At 44.3% G+C, this 16,580-nt stretch overlaps 1 protein-coding gene across 2 annotated transcripts in view; it reads right to left on the bottom strand.

Annotated features, from left to right (window-relative positions):
* Positions 1 to 16,580, bottom strand: part of LOC142566014 (mitogen-activated protein kinase kinase kinase 13-like) — a 673,242-nt gene that overhangs the window by 161,230 nt on the left and 495,432 nt on the right. For both annotated transcript variants that reach the window (XM_075676704.1, XM_075676705.1), the window contains one exon: positions 9,645 to 9,987. In XM_075676704.1, the coding sequence (XP_075532819.1) occupies positions 9,645 to 9,987 (343 nt within the window). The remainder of the gene's footprint in view (positions 1 to 9,644; positions 9,988 to 16,580) is intronic.

Genomic DNA, 16,580 nt, shown 5'->3' with positions numbered 1-16,580 from the left:
ACACCCTGTATACGCAATGCCTCATGACCTCGAGCGTACCGGAATCTTGGAAGAACGCTAACATAATCCTAATCCATAAAGAAAGGGGACGCCAAAGACCTGAAAAATTATAGACCGATCAGCTTACTGTCCATTACCTACAAAGTATTTACTAAGGTAATCGCAAATAGAATCAGGAACACCTTAGACTTCTGTCAACCAAAGGACCAGGCAGGATTCCGTAAAGGCTACTCAACAATAGACTATATTCACACTATCAATCAGGTGATAGAGAAATGTGCGGAATATAACCAACCCTTATATATAGCTTTCGTTGATTACGAGAAAGCGTCTGATTCTGTTGAAACCTCGGCAGTCATGGATCAGGCATTATGGAATCGGGGTGTAGACTAGCCGTATGTAAAAATACTGAAAGATATCTATAGCGGTTCCACAGCCACCGTAGTCCTTCAAAAAGAAAGCAACAAAATCTCAATAAAGAAGGCCATCAGGCAGGAAGATACGATCTCTCCAATGCTATTCACAGTGTGTTTACAGGAAGTATTCAGAGACCTGGATTGGGAAGAATTGGGAATAAGAGTTAATGGAGAATACCTTAGTAACTTGCGATTCGCTGATGATATTGCCTTGCTTAGTAACTCAGGGGACCAATTGCAATGCATGCTCACTGACCTGGAGAGGCAAAGCAGAAGAGTGGGTCTAAAAATTGATCTGCAGAAAACTAAAGTAATGTTTAACAGCCTCGGAAGAGAACAGCAGCTTACGATAGGTAGCAAGGCACTGGAAGTGGTACGGGAATACATATACTTAGGGCAGGTAGTGATCGCGGATCCGGATCATGAGACTGAAATAATCAGAAGAATAAGAATGGGCTGGGGTGCGTTTGGCAGGCACTCTCAGATCATGAACAGCAGGTTGCCATTATCCCTCAAGAGAAAAGTGTATAACCAGCTGTGTCTTACCAGTACTCACGTACGGGGCAGAAACCTGGAGGCTTACAAAAAGGGTTCTACTTAAATTGAGGATGATGCAACGAGCTATGGAAAGATGAATGATAGGTGTAACGTTAAGGGATAAGAAAAGAGCAGATTGGGTTAGGGAACAAACGCGATTTAATGACATCTTAGTTGAAATCAAGAAAAAGAAATGGGCATGGGCAGGACATGTAATGAGGAGGGAAGATAAACGATGGTCATTAAGGGTTACGGAATGGATTCCAAGGAAAGGGAAGCATAGCAGGGGGCGGCAGAAACTTAGGTGGGCAGATGAGATTAAGAAGTTTGCAGGGACAACATGGCCACAATTAGTACATGACCGGGGTAGTTGGAGAAGTATGGGAGAGGCCTTTGCAATGCAGTGGGCGTAACCAGGCTGATGATGATATATAAGGGAAGTTTAAGAATGCAGGAGGTCTGTGACAGTAGCCACATTGTTTATTACTCTATTTCACTCTCTACCCTCCTAGAGATCTCTAAGAAATTCTTTCCCTCTCAATGGTCCTGCAAAAAAGAAATGCAAGATTCATTTATGTGGACGAAGTTTCACACTCTCCATCAGCTTGAAGAGAAAAAGAGCAATCTGACAAACCTTGACACTCCCTCCGTCAAGGTTTGCTCTTTGCCAAGACCTTGACATGCGGAATGTTGCCTACAGACTGGAAAATTGCCAATGTTGTTCCTATTCCGAAGTCAGGACCTCGAAAATCTGTGTTTATTTATCGACCGGTGTCCTTGACTAGCGTACCTTGCAAGATCTTTGAGCATGTACTTTTTAGCAATATCATGACTCACTTAAAATTGTTTTCCTTGTTGATCCCTCAGCAACACACAAACACACATTTTGAAGTGGTTTTTCTTGTATTACTCAGCTTACAGAATTAACGCACGACCTAGCATCCACTCTTGACAAAGGGGGATGCGTAAATTGCATCTTTTTAGATTTCAGGAAGGCTTTTGACCTAGTGCCCCATTCTTTGCTGCTTGAAAAATTGTCGTGGTACAACATAAATAAAACGGTTGTTGAATGGATAAAAGAATACTTAAATTGTAGGACACAACGCGTAGTCGTTGGAGGTAGGCTGTCGCACGGTGTTGATGTGTCATCGGGGGTGCCTCAAAATTCAGGTTTCGGTCCGCTATTGTTTTTGTAATACATGAATGACATTACCGTTGGCATATCATCTTTCATCCGATTGTTCGCAGACGACTGCGTTTTGTATCGCGTTATGAAAGGTCCCGATGATTATAATGAACTACAGAAGGATTTAGACAAGGTTGCAGAGTGGTGTGATAAATGGGGCATGAGTATAAATCTTGGTAAAACTGCGCAGATGTGCTTTACGAGACAAAGGTCAGCAAATGTATATACGTATAGCATTAACAGGACAAATCTTACATCCATGTATGAATAGAAATACCTTGGGGTGCACTTGACCCCTCAAATATGCTGGCACCGTCGTGTTAACTATATAATTGCTAAGGCATGTAGAGTTCTTGCTATGCTATGTAGAAATGCGAAATGCTTTCCTTTAGAAACAAGGAACCTGCTTCACAAGACTACCATAAGACCAATACTGGAATATGCTTGTACTATCTGGGACCCATGGACTGCGACAGACATAAAGAAACTAGAAAGAGTACAAAGCTTAGCAGCCCGTTTCGTGGTTCAAAATTATACTTGGTATTTTAGCGCATCCCAAACAAAGGAAACATTAGGCTGGAATACACTTCAAAATCGTAGAAAAACATTCAGGTTAAAATTTTTGCACAATATATATAATTCTAAAACCGACCTCAATCGTGATAGCTACATAAGGCCACCGGAGTACACTTCTGGCAGGCGCGATCACCCACTTAAGATTAAAGAGTATAGATGTAGAACGGAGCTTTCTAAGATGTCATTTTTTCCTAAGACGGTCAGTGAGTGGAACAGGTTGCCCCACGATGTTGTATCGCTATCTTCAAGTGATGCCTTTGCTTCAGCCGTATGACTTGCAATTTCTTTTTCTCTGTACTTTGTGCTTGCGTCAACAGAACTGCTTTGTTTCACTTCGCGCATATACGGTTATGCTCTGCTTCTTTTTTTCTTCTTTTTGTTGTGTCGGCGATTTGCCCTGATCTGTAAATTATTTTTTTTTCATGTATTCTATATTAACTGCTTTTTGTCAATTATATATGTGCTTCTCTCTCCCACTGTAATGCCAAACTGGCGCTGTGGGTACTGTGATAAATAAATAAATAAATAAATAAATAAATTTGTCAGAGCTATGAGGGTATGCACCATAGCTGGTGAAAGAAAGCAGGTTCAAAGCGTGTAAGATGGGTCCCAAGTGCATAATGAGAAAAAGTAAATCGAGTGGCTAACAGGTCGCACGGGCACCGAGCTGTGTGATAAGTTGCGTTGACAGGAGACAGCGTGCAATGAATAAATTAATGTGGCTTGAGCCTGCAAACAGTCTATGAGCACAGACGTGCGTATTCTCACCAGTCTCTTTCGTGTGAAATGCCTCTAGTTGTAAAAAACTGATGCTATATGCCCGTGCCAGCACTGCGCTCTGTAGGAAGTGAGATCCGTAATGGCGGATGAAGAAGCAGCCGACACGGTTGTTCCCACCTTGTACGGAGCGAGAGAGAAACCATTCAGACACCCCAAGTGAGAAGTACGGGAGAGGAGCCTGGCTCCATAAACGGCTTATGCATGAAGCGTTTGGGCTATATGGTGTGTCACTACATTGCATTGTGTCACTGCTGAGGAAAAAATCTTTTCCTTGCCTGAATCAAGTTAGCAGATATACAGGCTGCCCCAAAACGGGGCGTTTATGTTGAATGACAGCTGCGAGATCGTTCAGCTGAACCGATTAGCACCCATGCGTTAATTCTCTCAGGAACTGGTACGCCTTTTCGCAACAGCCACGACTTTCCAGCAGCACAATCATTCGGAATAAGAGTCCTCACTTGCATCGGCGCCTCACCTTCAAGGCTTCAAAAGCGCTGTTATGCGTTACGTTCGAATGGGAACGGCCATTCGATATTTTTTAAAAGTTAATTCTCAAGTCGAATACAATCTGATTAGCAAATACCATTTGATTAGACTATATGTTTCTAGTTCATTTCACCTGCTGGCACGTTGAAGATCGCCAGACAAGCAACGGAGATAACATTGGTAAAGACTTCCCGGTCTCCCCAATTCAGTCCGAGTGCATATGCAGCATATTTTCCCTAACACTGTTGTTTATATTAACATCCAATAATTGCTTTGATCACTTTTTCCGAAAAGTCAATTGGTTCACCAGGGGTTGGTGCAGCTTTTAAAAGAAACATGCTTATTCCAGTCCGGAGTTTTCACTTTTTCAATCAGTGCATTTAGAATATTTGATAATTTTTCATATATGTCCTTGATTATATATATATATATAATATGTATCCTTAGATTTACCTAGAAGTGCATTGGCCATCTGCATCTCTTCGCACCACACAGTCAGTCAACCTCGTTTATTTCACTGTAATATTATTTCCTTTGATCATTGCCCCTGATCGATATTTTGCCAACAAGAAGAGTGCATAAAATGGCACAATATTAATAAAATTTTCTTTCATAGCTTCATGTTGTAGATAGGTGGCTTCTGTGGAAAAAATTATGCGTTATTAGAAAACCGTGTTAAAAATAGCAGTTCACCCGGCTAAATCTAAAAGAAGGTATTGGATGACGAGAGTCGCAGGTGCACCAAAGCAAGCAAAACCACAAAAAATTTTACTGCCCAGACTTTCGGCGAGAAAAACTGCTTGTCTGCGCTGGCGTCCACGGAACGAACATGCGCTCGCTAGCAGACAACGCACTGGACGACAGCAAAATTGAAGGCGTCATGTTGTATAACCCATGCGTCAAACATGTATACGTAGCAGAACGGTGTCAATATAAATTTGCAGTTGAAATAAAGCACCGTTATAAGAGTGAGTGCATGCAATTGGTCTCAGTGCCCGCAGCAAAATTACAATGAATATACTGCGAAGCAAGTCTCCGGCCCAGTCCAGTTCGCTCGCAGCGGCCTCAAAAAGTTTTTTTACATGCGGTTTTCATTGCATGGTTTGTTTTAGAGCTAGTTTGCTCCCGTGCGTCTATATACTACCGCTTGCGCATGGGCGCACAGGCGTGCGGGGGGGGGGGGGGGGGCGGCGGTTTCGGTTTTGTTCCGCGGGTGGTTTCGGCTTCTTGCGCTTGCAAAACTGATGGCTATCTCGTTACTAATCGCTCAAAGGGCGACCGCCTGTCTCTCGCTCATTTAGTGCTCACAAGGGTGCGCATCGGAAGGATGCCACCGTGCATGCATTTCCGCGGCTTTTTTTTTTTTTTTACACTCGTGAAAACTAATTGTCTCTGGTTGGTGATAAGATGAAGATTAGCGGAAGTTTGTCACACGTTTTGCTTTTTTGACGGACACGCAACCACACAGTTTTCTTGAGTGCACGCCTACGCAGTTCTATTATGCTATGGATGTACATATTAGTGTAAGAGCAGGAACATTTGAGTCTTGGAAATATTCTCGTGTGCGCATTTTCAAAGCTTGAACTATGTGTATAACAATGCATCAAATTTTTAATTCTTATAACTATTTCCTTTTTTTGTTGTTGTAGTTCATTACTGAAGAGTACATATATACCAACTCAAAATATTTTTTCTCACTTTATGGTCACCCTAAAAAAATTACGGTAAATGTTTTTCGAAATAAGTCCCTCAGAAGAATTGGAATCTGCAATAAAAAAAATCGACCCTGGGCAGTCGCATATGGCAAAAAAAATCGACCCTCAAAGGGTTAATCTGCATTTAATTCAGCTGCGAAATCGGTAAATACTGTGGTAAGCAATAGGATGACGCTCGCACTGCCACTTTCAAATATTTTTTTCGCTCGCTGGAAATGCCTTTTGGGAATAAAATTTTCGGTTCCATGCCGTTTCAATATTCCTACAAATAAAAAAACCCGGCAAAAGAAAACTATCAAGCAGAAACGCATGTTTGATCTCTCGTGGAATCACCCTGTAGTGTACTGAACCTGGCTGCTATGTCCAGCAGATTAGTTGAGCAGTGCGGCGAACCCTGAGCATGAGGAACACCATCTACCGAAGTACAGAGGTGCATATAATTATCAGTAACAGTACATTTTCTAGTGCACAAAAAAAGACACATGACTGTAAGAAATGATGCGGACACAAGCACTGTGTCCATGTCGTTCCTTTCAGTCCTGTCTCCCTTTCTGTGCACTAAAAAGTTTACTATAGATTATCAACATGCCCAAGTATATGCTCTTTCTATATACGAGTGTTAGCTAGTTTTGGGCATTCAGTTGTTTGGGTTTTGTGAGATGGCAATAAACTGATATTGCCGATGCCCGCCTCGTTATGCCACTCACGCAACATAACACTGGCAATCAAGATGGGATTCATCCAGCGCCAAGCCTAAGCGAGTCACTCAACTGAAATTGCCGCCATGGAAAGCTAGCTCCGATGCCTACCTGTTCACAATGACAACCACCACAACAAAGTGGCTCGACTCTTTTGTTCTCGCTCACCTTGAAGACTGGGAGGACTATGCGTAATGTTACTAGTTTTTTCCGGAGGCACAGCGCATTATATACGCTGGCAAGAAGAGGTTGATGTTTCTCAGCAGCTGTGGTCCCACGACGTTACAGTTGGCCAAAGCATTTTTGGCACCTGCCCAGCTGAAAAATACCCAGTTTGAAACAATTCTTATTGTGCTGCATGGTCACCTAGTGTACAAGCCACCGGAGCTTCGCAGGCTATATGAATTCCACTGCTGCGACCAAGCATCGAGCGAGTCTGCCACCGCGAACCTGGCTGCCCTTTGAACCACGGCGCAGCACTGCAACTACTAGCAGCGACTGCTAGCAAAAAAGGTGTCCCTCACCAGTGTTGTCAAAGCAGCAGTCGCCACCAAGGCCATTGCCCAGGAAGCCAGCTTACCCTTGCTCCAAAGCCCAAACACCCCACAACAATTTGAGCCAGTGCACCAATGGATGACGACAGTCAATGACGGCGAGCAAGACGCTGTCGAATAGGATGTTGTTCAGTTGCATGCTTGCTAGCCTCGGTCAGCGACGGGACACTGAGAGACTGGTCAACAGCTCCTGTGCCAGCTATGGGGGCCCACACGAATGCTGCCTGTGTCAGTTTTGTGACACCCAATGCCAGGGATGTAGAAAAATATGGGCAAAGGAATGTAGAAAAACCGGGCACATTGCTATAGTCTGTCAGTTCTGGGTGCAGCTTGACCTACATTGAAATCCCGATGCCGAAGGCCGGATGCACCGTTTCAAGACCACTCCCCAAACAGACATCTCATACTGCGATGGCCTGGTGGTGACTGTTATCCATGGTATGTTTCAGCCCGCCAAGAAGAAGATACATGTGAGAGTCAGAATCGAAGGCGCACAGTGTAAGACGGCAGTGCACTCAGGATCAACTTTTTCTATCATCTCAGACACCACAGCTAGACTTATTTTTCCTGAGGACTGTGTCCCAAAGCTGCAGCCCTTGACATCATGATGAGAGACTATCAAGCCAACCATATTGCTGTGCATTGAATGGGTACCATCCAAATGCAGTTCAACAATTTCGACGGCCCACTACGCCTGGTCAAGGGCGAACACCCTAGCCTTCTCGGGCTAGACCGGTTTCTGGCATTCAGTATCGACATCACGAGAGTACAACATATCGACCAGCTACCAACATCATTTGATAACACATTCTGAGATTTTGCCTCTGTGTTCGACGGCACACTGGGTTATTACAAAGGACCACCTGTGCAGTTTGCACTTAACCCTGAGGTTGTGCCTATCCACTTGAAAGAAAGAATGATTCCTTTAGTGCTTCGACCGAAAATTGACAGCAAGCTGGACAAACTGTTACAACAAGGAGTCCTGGAGCCAGTATAACACAGAAAACCCCTATTGTTAGGCCACTGAAGGCAAATGGGGACATCCGCATTTGTGCAGACTAAAAGTGCATAATCAATAAAACATTGCAGCAGCAGCACTCGTATCTAGTGCCAGTGGTCAGCCACCTGCTGGCATCACTCTCTGGCAGAACTGTTTTTGTGAAGCTAGACTTTGCATGGGCATACCAGCAGCTTCCAGTGCCTGATGAATTTGCAGAGTCACAGACCATTGTGACTGACTTATCAGGGTGCTTTCTGCATCCGCCGATTAAAATTTGGGGTCAGTGTCCCCCTTAGCCTTTTTCAGAGTTTAATGGAAAACCTAATGCACGGACAACCAGGTGTCATTCCATATTTTGATGATGTCCTCATTTCGGGAGCATCACACCAGGAATCACTCAGTCAGCACCAACAGGTCCTCCAGCGGTTCCAACATGTGGGGCTCAAGGTAAAAAAAGAAAATGTAAGTTAGGAGTGACTCAAGTAGAGTTTTTGGGTTTTTGAGTTGATGCCAAAAGAATCCACTCCATTTGGCCAAGACTCAAGCCATCCTTAATGCAGCACAGCCCTCGAGCCAAGCCGAGCTGCAGGCCTTCCTGGGCCTTCTCAATATTTATCATAGATTCTTGTCACACAAGGCCACTATGGCAGAACCCCTGCACCGTTTGTTGGGTATGGAAGTGCCGTGGCTGTGAGAAAACCTACAACAGATAGCGTGTCGCAGGGTGAAACAACTACTGGCATCCAACCAGGTTCTGACACGTTATGAGCAGGAGAAGCCAATCATCCTCGCCTGCGATGCGTCTCCATATGGAATAGGAGCAGTGTTGAGTCATAGAATGCCGGATGGTACAGAAGCACCAAAGACATTGTCCTCTTCAAGGACACTGTCCTCTATAGAGCAGAACTATGCCCAGGTTGATAAGGAGGCACTCACTGTGGTTGCGGGAGTAAAGAAGTTCCATGACTATGGAGGTCCAGCCCGTGTCAAGCTCTACACTTGGCGGAGCAACCAGCAGCAAGGCATCAAAGTACAGTGAACCTGAGGGGCAGCCAACAGTTGTGCTACATACAGACGACATTGGAACACCTCGGCCAGCAACGACTGAGCAAACTGTAGAACCGCCAGGTCCATGCCATTTGCAGCATTGTGGGAAAACATGCCAACACCTTAGGGACTTTGTACTGGCATTGGCCGATTGTTTTGTCCGGACTAAGGAGGAAGGAGTGTTATGTACTGAACCAGGCCGATAAGTCAAGTGGAATAGTTTAGCAGTGCACTGAAGCCTAGGCATGGGGAGCACCATCTACCAGCGTACAGAGGTGTATATAGTTACCAGTGTTACCAGTTTTGGGCATTCCGCTGTTTAGGTTTGGTGCAATAGCAATAAACTGATGTTGTCGATGCCCGCCTCGTGATGCAACCCGTGCAACATTACAGCTTCCACCATTTTCTGTCACGACATCGTAGTGCACAAGCCTAGCTCTACACAACCGAATTATTTTAACATTCTTATTCTTCTGTGCCTGTGGACTGCTTTTCTTTCTGTATTTACTTTTTTAAGGGAGGGTGAAGGGGATTTTTTTCCCCTAGTTTTCAACCTGGTTGTTTATCTTATTGAAATTTTCCAAAGTGAATATTTCTGAACAGGAAATTTGTACCTGTTCTATTCTACTAATGTCTCATCACACCATACCTGCTGGCAAGGGCCAAGACGAGTGGGCGACTCATCACTGTCAGTTATGGCCCGCTTGTTACGCACAGGTAATGCAGGGCAGCAATCCTCCTCTGGAACGCTGGTTGTGTGCTGCTGCAGCACCACGCGTGGTGCCTGGTTGCTGTTCAGGTCCTTCTCCTCGCTCTGGGGCGAGGCCACTGACGGTGGGGAGCTGCTGCTGCTGAGGAGCTCCAGGACATCGGTCTGTGTCTCACTGTCAACCATGCGGCAGCCACTGCTGCCCGAGCCGCTGCGGCGGTGTGTGGCCCTCCGGGAACGTGCCTTGGTGGATGGCGATCCTGCCTGCTCCATGGGTTCTGGACTGCACAGCATAGTTCACTGCTTGCTGTCAACATTAATTTTTATAGCCACCATGCATTCTAACTACAGAGATGGCCTCAGTGATTCTAGCACAAATAAAACTGATTTACTGTACACAACATTCCCAACAATTCCAACTCACATATCCCAAAATGTACACTAGCCCAATGAAAAATTATTACACTGCAATGTCAACTCTCGTGAGTGTAGAGGGCGCTAGGAGCACTCCAAGAATAGGGTGCCTGAGTGGCCTTTCCCTCACTGCCGCTCCGTGCAGGGTGGGGACATTCTTTGAAGGGGTAGTTGCCACCTCGACCAATTTTTATCAATGGCTGCTGCCATTGCGGATCTCACTTCGCAAAGCGACAGGTCGAGGAAGGAGCTGCGGCCGCTTGGTTGCTCCCTTCTTCAGTGGAACGACTGGCTGCTGCATGCCCAGGTTCACCAACAATCCCAGAAATGGTTGGAAACTTTACTTTTTTCCAACAGAGCCCAAGAGAAAGCTGCAGTGGATTGTGAAGATTAGGCAGGACCTCGCCGACATGCTGTCAAAAGCTAAACAAGAGCGTGGAGAAGTGAAGGCCCATGTTATCGATGACTCTACAATTTTATTAATTGAAGACCTTGAAAAAAATTAATGCAACATCCTATTCTACACCGGTGGTTTTCTTTTAAAAGGGATATAGAAAAAAGACACTTTGTTGTTAGTCAGCACTGTCGTCTGCATCCCTCTCTTCATCCTGTTGTTTAGCGCTGTTTACTGTTCATGATATGTTGCCATCTGTTGCAGGATGTGCGCAGTGCAACACCGCCTTGTTCGGTTAAGGTGACAGCAAGCACGTACATCTGACTCTTCTTAAAGAATACAGATGTGAAGGTGGCAACCTTACATATCCAAGTGAGAATGTTCTGCTGACGCTGAAACCATCTGAAGAGCATTCCAGGGGCATAAGTTGGACTGACAGGTTGCTTCTCTTGAGGTCCCCTTTGAAGGCTGTGAGGCTGTGACAGTACGAGTATTTGAGGAAAATAGTGCGCCCTTGCGTGAAGATCTGCCACGAGCAAAGCAAGTCTGCAAAGAATCTCCTGATCTCGAGTTATGCAAGGCTGAGGCTTCACATACATTTGGCCACAGTGGTGCGAACGGCGTCTATGAACGCAGAAGCAAAACATGTGTCGGGGGCATCCAGTGACCAAAAAAACTGGACAGTTTTTTTTTTTTATTGAGTGCATTGGTAGTTTCTTTTTCTTTCAGAATATTTTATTGGTTTATTATATAATTTTGTGCTCATATAATTTTGTGCCCTTATTCATGATAAATTACCCACATGCACAAATAAAAGAAGTGTGATCTCTGAGCTGATTAAGGCTCTGATTTTTGTAAGGAGGTTATTCTCAGTAAAAATTATGATTGTCGGAGTGATACAAGACACAGCATCAATGACGCGAAATGCATCAGTGATACTTCACTGCTGATTGGATTGGCTGCTTTTATATATAAAGGAAGTTCAAAAATGCAGGAGGTCTATGACAGTACCGACATGTTTATTGCTGTGGTATTTCCCTTTCTACCTTCCTAGAGATCTGTAAGAAGCGCGAATTGCTGTGCCAGTTTGTTCAACTTTAAAGTAAAAGAAACCACCGAAAACCAAGATGCAGGACCAGAAGGTGACACACACACAGTCCCCGGACTGATTTATTGAAACATCCACATACTTTTAAACACTGCTTTTCCTGTGCAAGTGCACATGCAAAAGAAAGAGACCAATCAGACACACTGAAGATGTCAAACAAACACCGATAAAAAGTGCCACACTTTCTCTGTGATAAGCACAGATCGGTCGCTTATGCAAACCCACTCATTCTTTTTGATATGAAATGCTTCAAGCAGTTTGTGCTCGTGCTTTAATTTCCCCCTGCTGATGATGCTAGTGCAGTGAAACAAAGGACTGCAGTAGTTACAATCTTTCACATGCAAAGCTAGGTTGCTCCCTGTGCCTGATTGCAGCATTTAGTTGTGTTCTCTGAGGAGTTCATTTAAACACTGCCCCGTCTGGCTGATATATACTTTGCCACAAGACGTCGGAATTGAATAAACCACCTCCGCAGCGCACTTAGTGAACTTTGTTTGGTGCTTGGTTTTGCAAGCTGAATCTCGTTCACAGGCAGAGATGCGGGTGCAGAGGCCGGAAAGCTTGCAGGGAGCTGAAAACACCAAGTTAACACCAAATTTTTGGGACACTCTTTTCAGCATGTGGGAAACCGTATGAAAGTAGGGGATAACCTCAATGTTTCTTGTCTCTTCTAATTGGCGATCGGCGTCCACACGTGGTTTCTTCATTTTTCTTGCCAGTGTTTCACCAACATTAGTACAGACGATTTAAAACCAGAAGTTTTTAACCGATCCCTCTGCTCCGCAAGGCTTTGCTACATAACGTGCGGACAACTTTTTTTCAATGCGTTCATGAAACACAGATTCGCAATGCTGCGTTTAACCTATTTCGAGTGGACTGATTCTAAAGGCAAAAGTGCTTTTTTAGACCAGGGAGCCTACTTCCAACACACGTGTCCATCAGGTGAAAACACAAGTTCTAAATCTAGGAACCTAATGGTCTTGTCAAAAAGGTTTTTTTTTTTCCTCTCAATGGTCAAGCAAGAAAAAATGCAAAATTCATTTATGTGAAAGCAGTTTCACACTCTCCATCAGCTTGAAAACAAAAAGAGCAATCTGATAAACCTTGACGTTCCCTCCGTCAAGATTTGTCAGAGCTACGAGGGTATGCATCACAGGTGGTGAAAGAAAGCATACTTAAACCTTAAACCGTGTAAAACCATGTAACCGTGTACTTGTAACCATGTAACCGTGTACTTAAACCATGTAAGATAGGTCCCAAGTGCACAATGGGAAGAACTATGCTGAGCAGCTGACAAGCTGCACAGCCACCGAGGACTCCACTGAGGAGAAGTTGCAGCGACAGGAGATAGCGTGCAACAGCTAAATTAACGTAGCTGAGCCTGCAAACAGTCTATGAGCACAGACATGCATATTCCAACCAGTCTATTTTGTGCAAAATGCCTTTGGTTGCAAAAAACTCATGCTATACGCACGCACCGGCAGTGCACTCCATTGGGAGTGAGACATGCAATGGCAGATGTAGTATTAGCAAACGACGCGGTTGTCCCCACCCTGTATGGAGCGATGGCGAGACCATTCAGGCACCCTATCCTAGGAGCCTACAAATGAGGCAGTGTAGGATGACATTGGTTGGGCCTGTATTGAAGTCAGAGAAGCGCATAGCAAAATTAGTTTTGAAGTAAGACTTAGGAACATGGATGAAAATAAATGGGTAGCTAAAGTGCACAAGCATTCGTGCCTGAAAAGTGTGGACACAGAATGGAGGAAGAGACCAAGAAAGTTGGCAACCAAGTACAAGGTAATTGAAAGTGTAAATAGACAACCAGGAGCCATCAAGAAGACAGAGAAACGGAGACAGTGCTTGGATGCAAAGAAAGAAAACAAAAAAGACCATGGACATTTACAAGAATGGGAAGAAAGGAATTGGAAGGGAAAATTTGTATGATAACACAAAGGGCAATGCCTTGCTACTTGAGGCTCGAGCTGGTTGCCTAAGGACAAAAACATAACGAAGCAAATATTTACGACGAGATGAGGCACCTGTGTGCTGCAGCAAAAATCCAGAGACCAATCAACACATCCTGAAGAAATGGATGTGTGTTACCCATAGGTAACATACATCTTCCAGAAGCGCTTGGACTTAAATTGGACTGAAACATCAACCGGTCAACAGGTGAGATAAGCAAGAGGCATTTATAGAGTGCTGTTGGAACAAATGCAGGAAAGATATTGATACACCTGGATCCGTTACAAGCATAGGTAACGGTACAAGGTAGATGGAGAAGCTTTGAGGAAAAGAAAATAGGTTAAGGAGATATATACAAAGAAGCTAGAATGAAAAGCATGTACTATAGCATACTTGATCAACTAAGGCAGGCTATGTCACTGCCCCATTTCAAAGGGGATGCCAATAGATCATCATCAATCACCATCATGCATATAAACAATGAAGTAAATAAAGGCAGCGTCAGTAGCCATCCAGTGTGGTTCGTGCTCACTTCTCTATTGAGATAATCGACCAAGCAACCAGTCACTACCCTCCTCCTCTCCACAGGAAGCTGCACTGAGCGCAAGGAAGCAATGCAGTGCTGGAGCACAAGAGAATTTGAACAGAAGCACAGGATTTCGTCAGGGTACCTGGTTTGCAGGCACTGCCCAATTTCGACTTTGACAAGTCAGGCAGTTGGACAACATGGCTGGAGAAGTATGAGGATTATGCTTACACCAATGACATCAACAGAGGCACAGAAGAGTGTATGTCTCTGCCTGGTATGTTTGCTTGAATCGACAGGAATGAATGCTCAATGACGCCTTGCAGTGCAAATACAAAGTACATTAAAAAAGTGCATCAAGTTGAACTATAGAAACACTTGTTTGGCAAATAACCAGTGTTGCAACTGTTGCAACAGGTGTGTTGTTATTAGACACAATAGGCCGACCTGGGATTTCTGCTGTAAATATTTCTTCGACAGGAACTTTATGTATTTTAGGAAGAAGATGTTTTAGGAAGACACGTTAGTGCACGCAAAAGTCAGCCAACAGCATTCCCCGTAATAAAAGCATGTTGTTGCCCCAGGTGCAAAACCTGCAGGCACCTCCAAAGTGACATTAAAATTAAAAGCACCGCAAATAGCTATACACACGAAGTCAAATCTAGCTTCACTTGTACCAGTTCGGATGTGATTTATATGCTTGAATGTTCCTTTTGTAAGAAACAATATATCGGTGAAACAGGACAATCAATGAATATCAGAATAAACGGACATCGCGCGGACACAGCTAAAAAGCTTCCCAAAGCCATCGCCGAGCATTTCAACCAACCAGGTCATAACTTTGATGAACTTAAACTCTACATCTTACAGTCAAGTGTCCGTTCTGAACAAGAAAGAAAATACAGAGAATCATACCTTATCCATAAGCTCAAGACATTGCAACCAATAGGCATAAATGTTTCAAAGGGAGCTTTAGAATCTATTCACTATGCTGAATTTCAGGCTATACACAACAACACTTAGCTTGGTTTCTTAGCGTCCCCCCCCCCCTATTTTCTTTTTTTTTTCCCTTTTTCTTCTTTCCATATTTTCTCCCTTTATTTATTTATTTATTTATTTATACCATTTTAGTATTTCTTTTTTTTTTGTGAGCGCCAGTTTATGCTGCTCCTATTATCTCTTTCACAGATACGATAGCCTATGACCACCAGTGAAACAGGTAATAGAGGGCTGCTGTGCACGCCGTTGACACGGCGGCTGACACACGGGCGTTGACACGTGATTGACAGACGGCCGATCGCTGGCCTTGTGCACAGCATTTCTTTATTCTCAATTCAACATGCTAACACACCTTCGCTTGTTGCCGCACCCACCAACCTTACCCTCTCCCCTTTAGAAGAACCCCACCTATATATACTGTGGCGAGGAAAGCATATGTCGCCTTGAAGAAGACAAATCCAGTTGTCGAAACGGTGGCTCCTGCTTTCACCTTGTTCTCATTTCGCTCATCCTAATAATTGGTAGGTGTGAGTATGGCAAATTCACATGCCTAAGCTCACCAAAATCAGAAAGGCACAAAGTGTACCAAGACATGCACTGCACAGGATTGACACAAAGAAAAGTGGACATTTATTCTGCACACTTCCCATATACTCACGCCTGGTCACCAACCGGCGTGACATGGTTGCCAGGCACAATAAAAGTTCTGCCAACACGATACACCTTGCTCCTTCTGAAGGCGAAAAAAAGTTGAGTTTTGGCAGAGGAGGCTTGTTTCCTCGGTGCATGCTTGGTAGGGGCAACCTTGCTTTCAACCTGGCCTCTTGAGCTCCAGCCAGGAGCTTGCACATCTTTTCTCACATCAGTTCTCTGCTCAGAAAATTCAGGCAGCCTTCCTCTTATCTTCCTTTCCATGAGAATGAATGTGTGTGGTTTAGTGGTGCAAGGGCCAGATATGGTCAAAGAGCGCCAAGACAGTGTTAGTGATTTCGCGGTGGAATGATGGCTGCCCATGAGGACCTGGCATGATGCTTCACTGCTTTCAAGGAGTGCCGTTTGGCAGTTTATCAGGCCAACAGAGAAATCTTCCTTTTCCAAGCAGGGCTTTTTCACTCAGCACCTTCTTAATTGTGCCCCTTTCTCAGTCAGCCTGTTGGAGCAGGGAAACCTGGAGCTGGAAATCACATGAGAAAAGTTGCATTTTGACGCAATAGTGTTAAGGGCCCCGTGTCGCAGAAAATACGGTGTTGGATGTCATTTCAGCAAAAAGATTTTCGAACCACCCATACCCAGGCCCTCCATGTGGGAGGAGGAAGCTATTGAACTAATTGAATTCGTCAAGGTAAAATACGTAAAAAAATTGTAAGCCTCGACTTACAACCTACAGACATGATAGCGTCGGATTGTAGTTTGACTATACAGTCGAACCCGGCTATATCAAACTCACAAAAAAACGCCTATTAGTTC

The sequence above is a fragment of the Dermacentor variabilis genome, unplaced genomic scaffold (genome assembly GCF_050947875.1).
Source record: "Dermacentor variabilis isolate Ectoservices unplaced genomic scaffold, ASM5094787v1 scaffold_12, whole genome shotgun sequence".
Taxonomy (NCBI): Eukaryota; Metazoa; Arthropoda; class Arachnida; order Ixodida; family Ixodidae; genus Dermacentor; species Dermacentor variabilis.
This window is presented reverse-complemented; position numbering and strand designations above follow the sequence as displayed.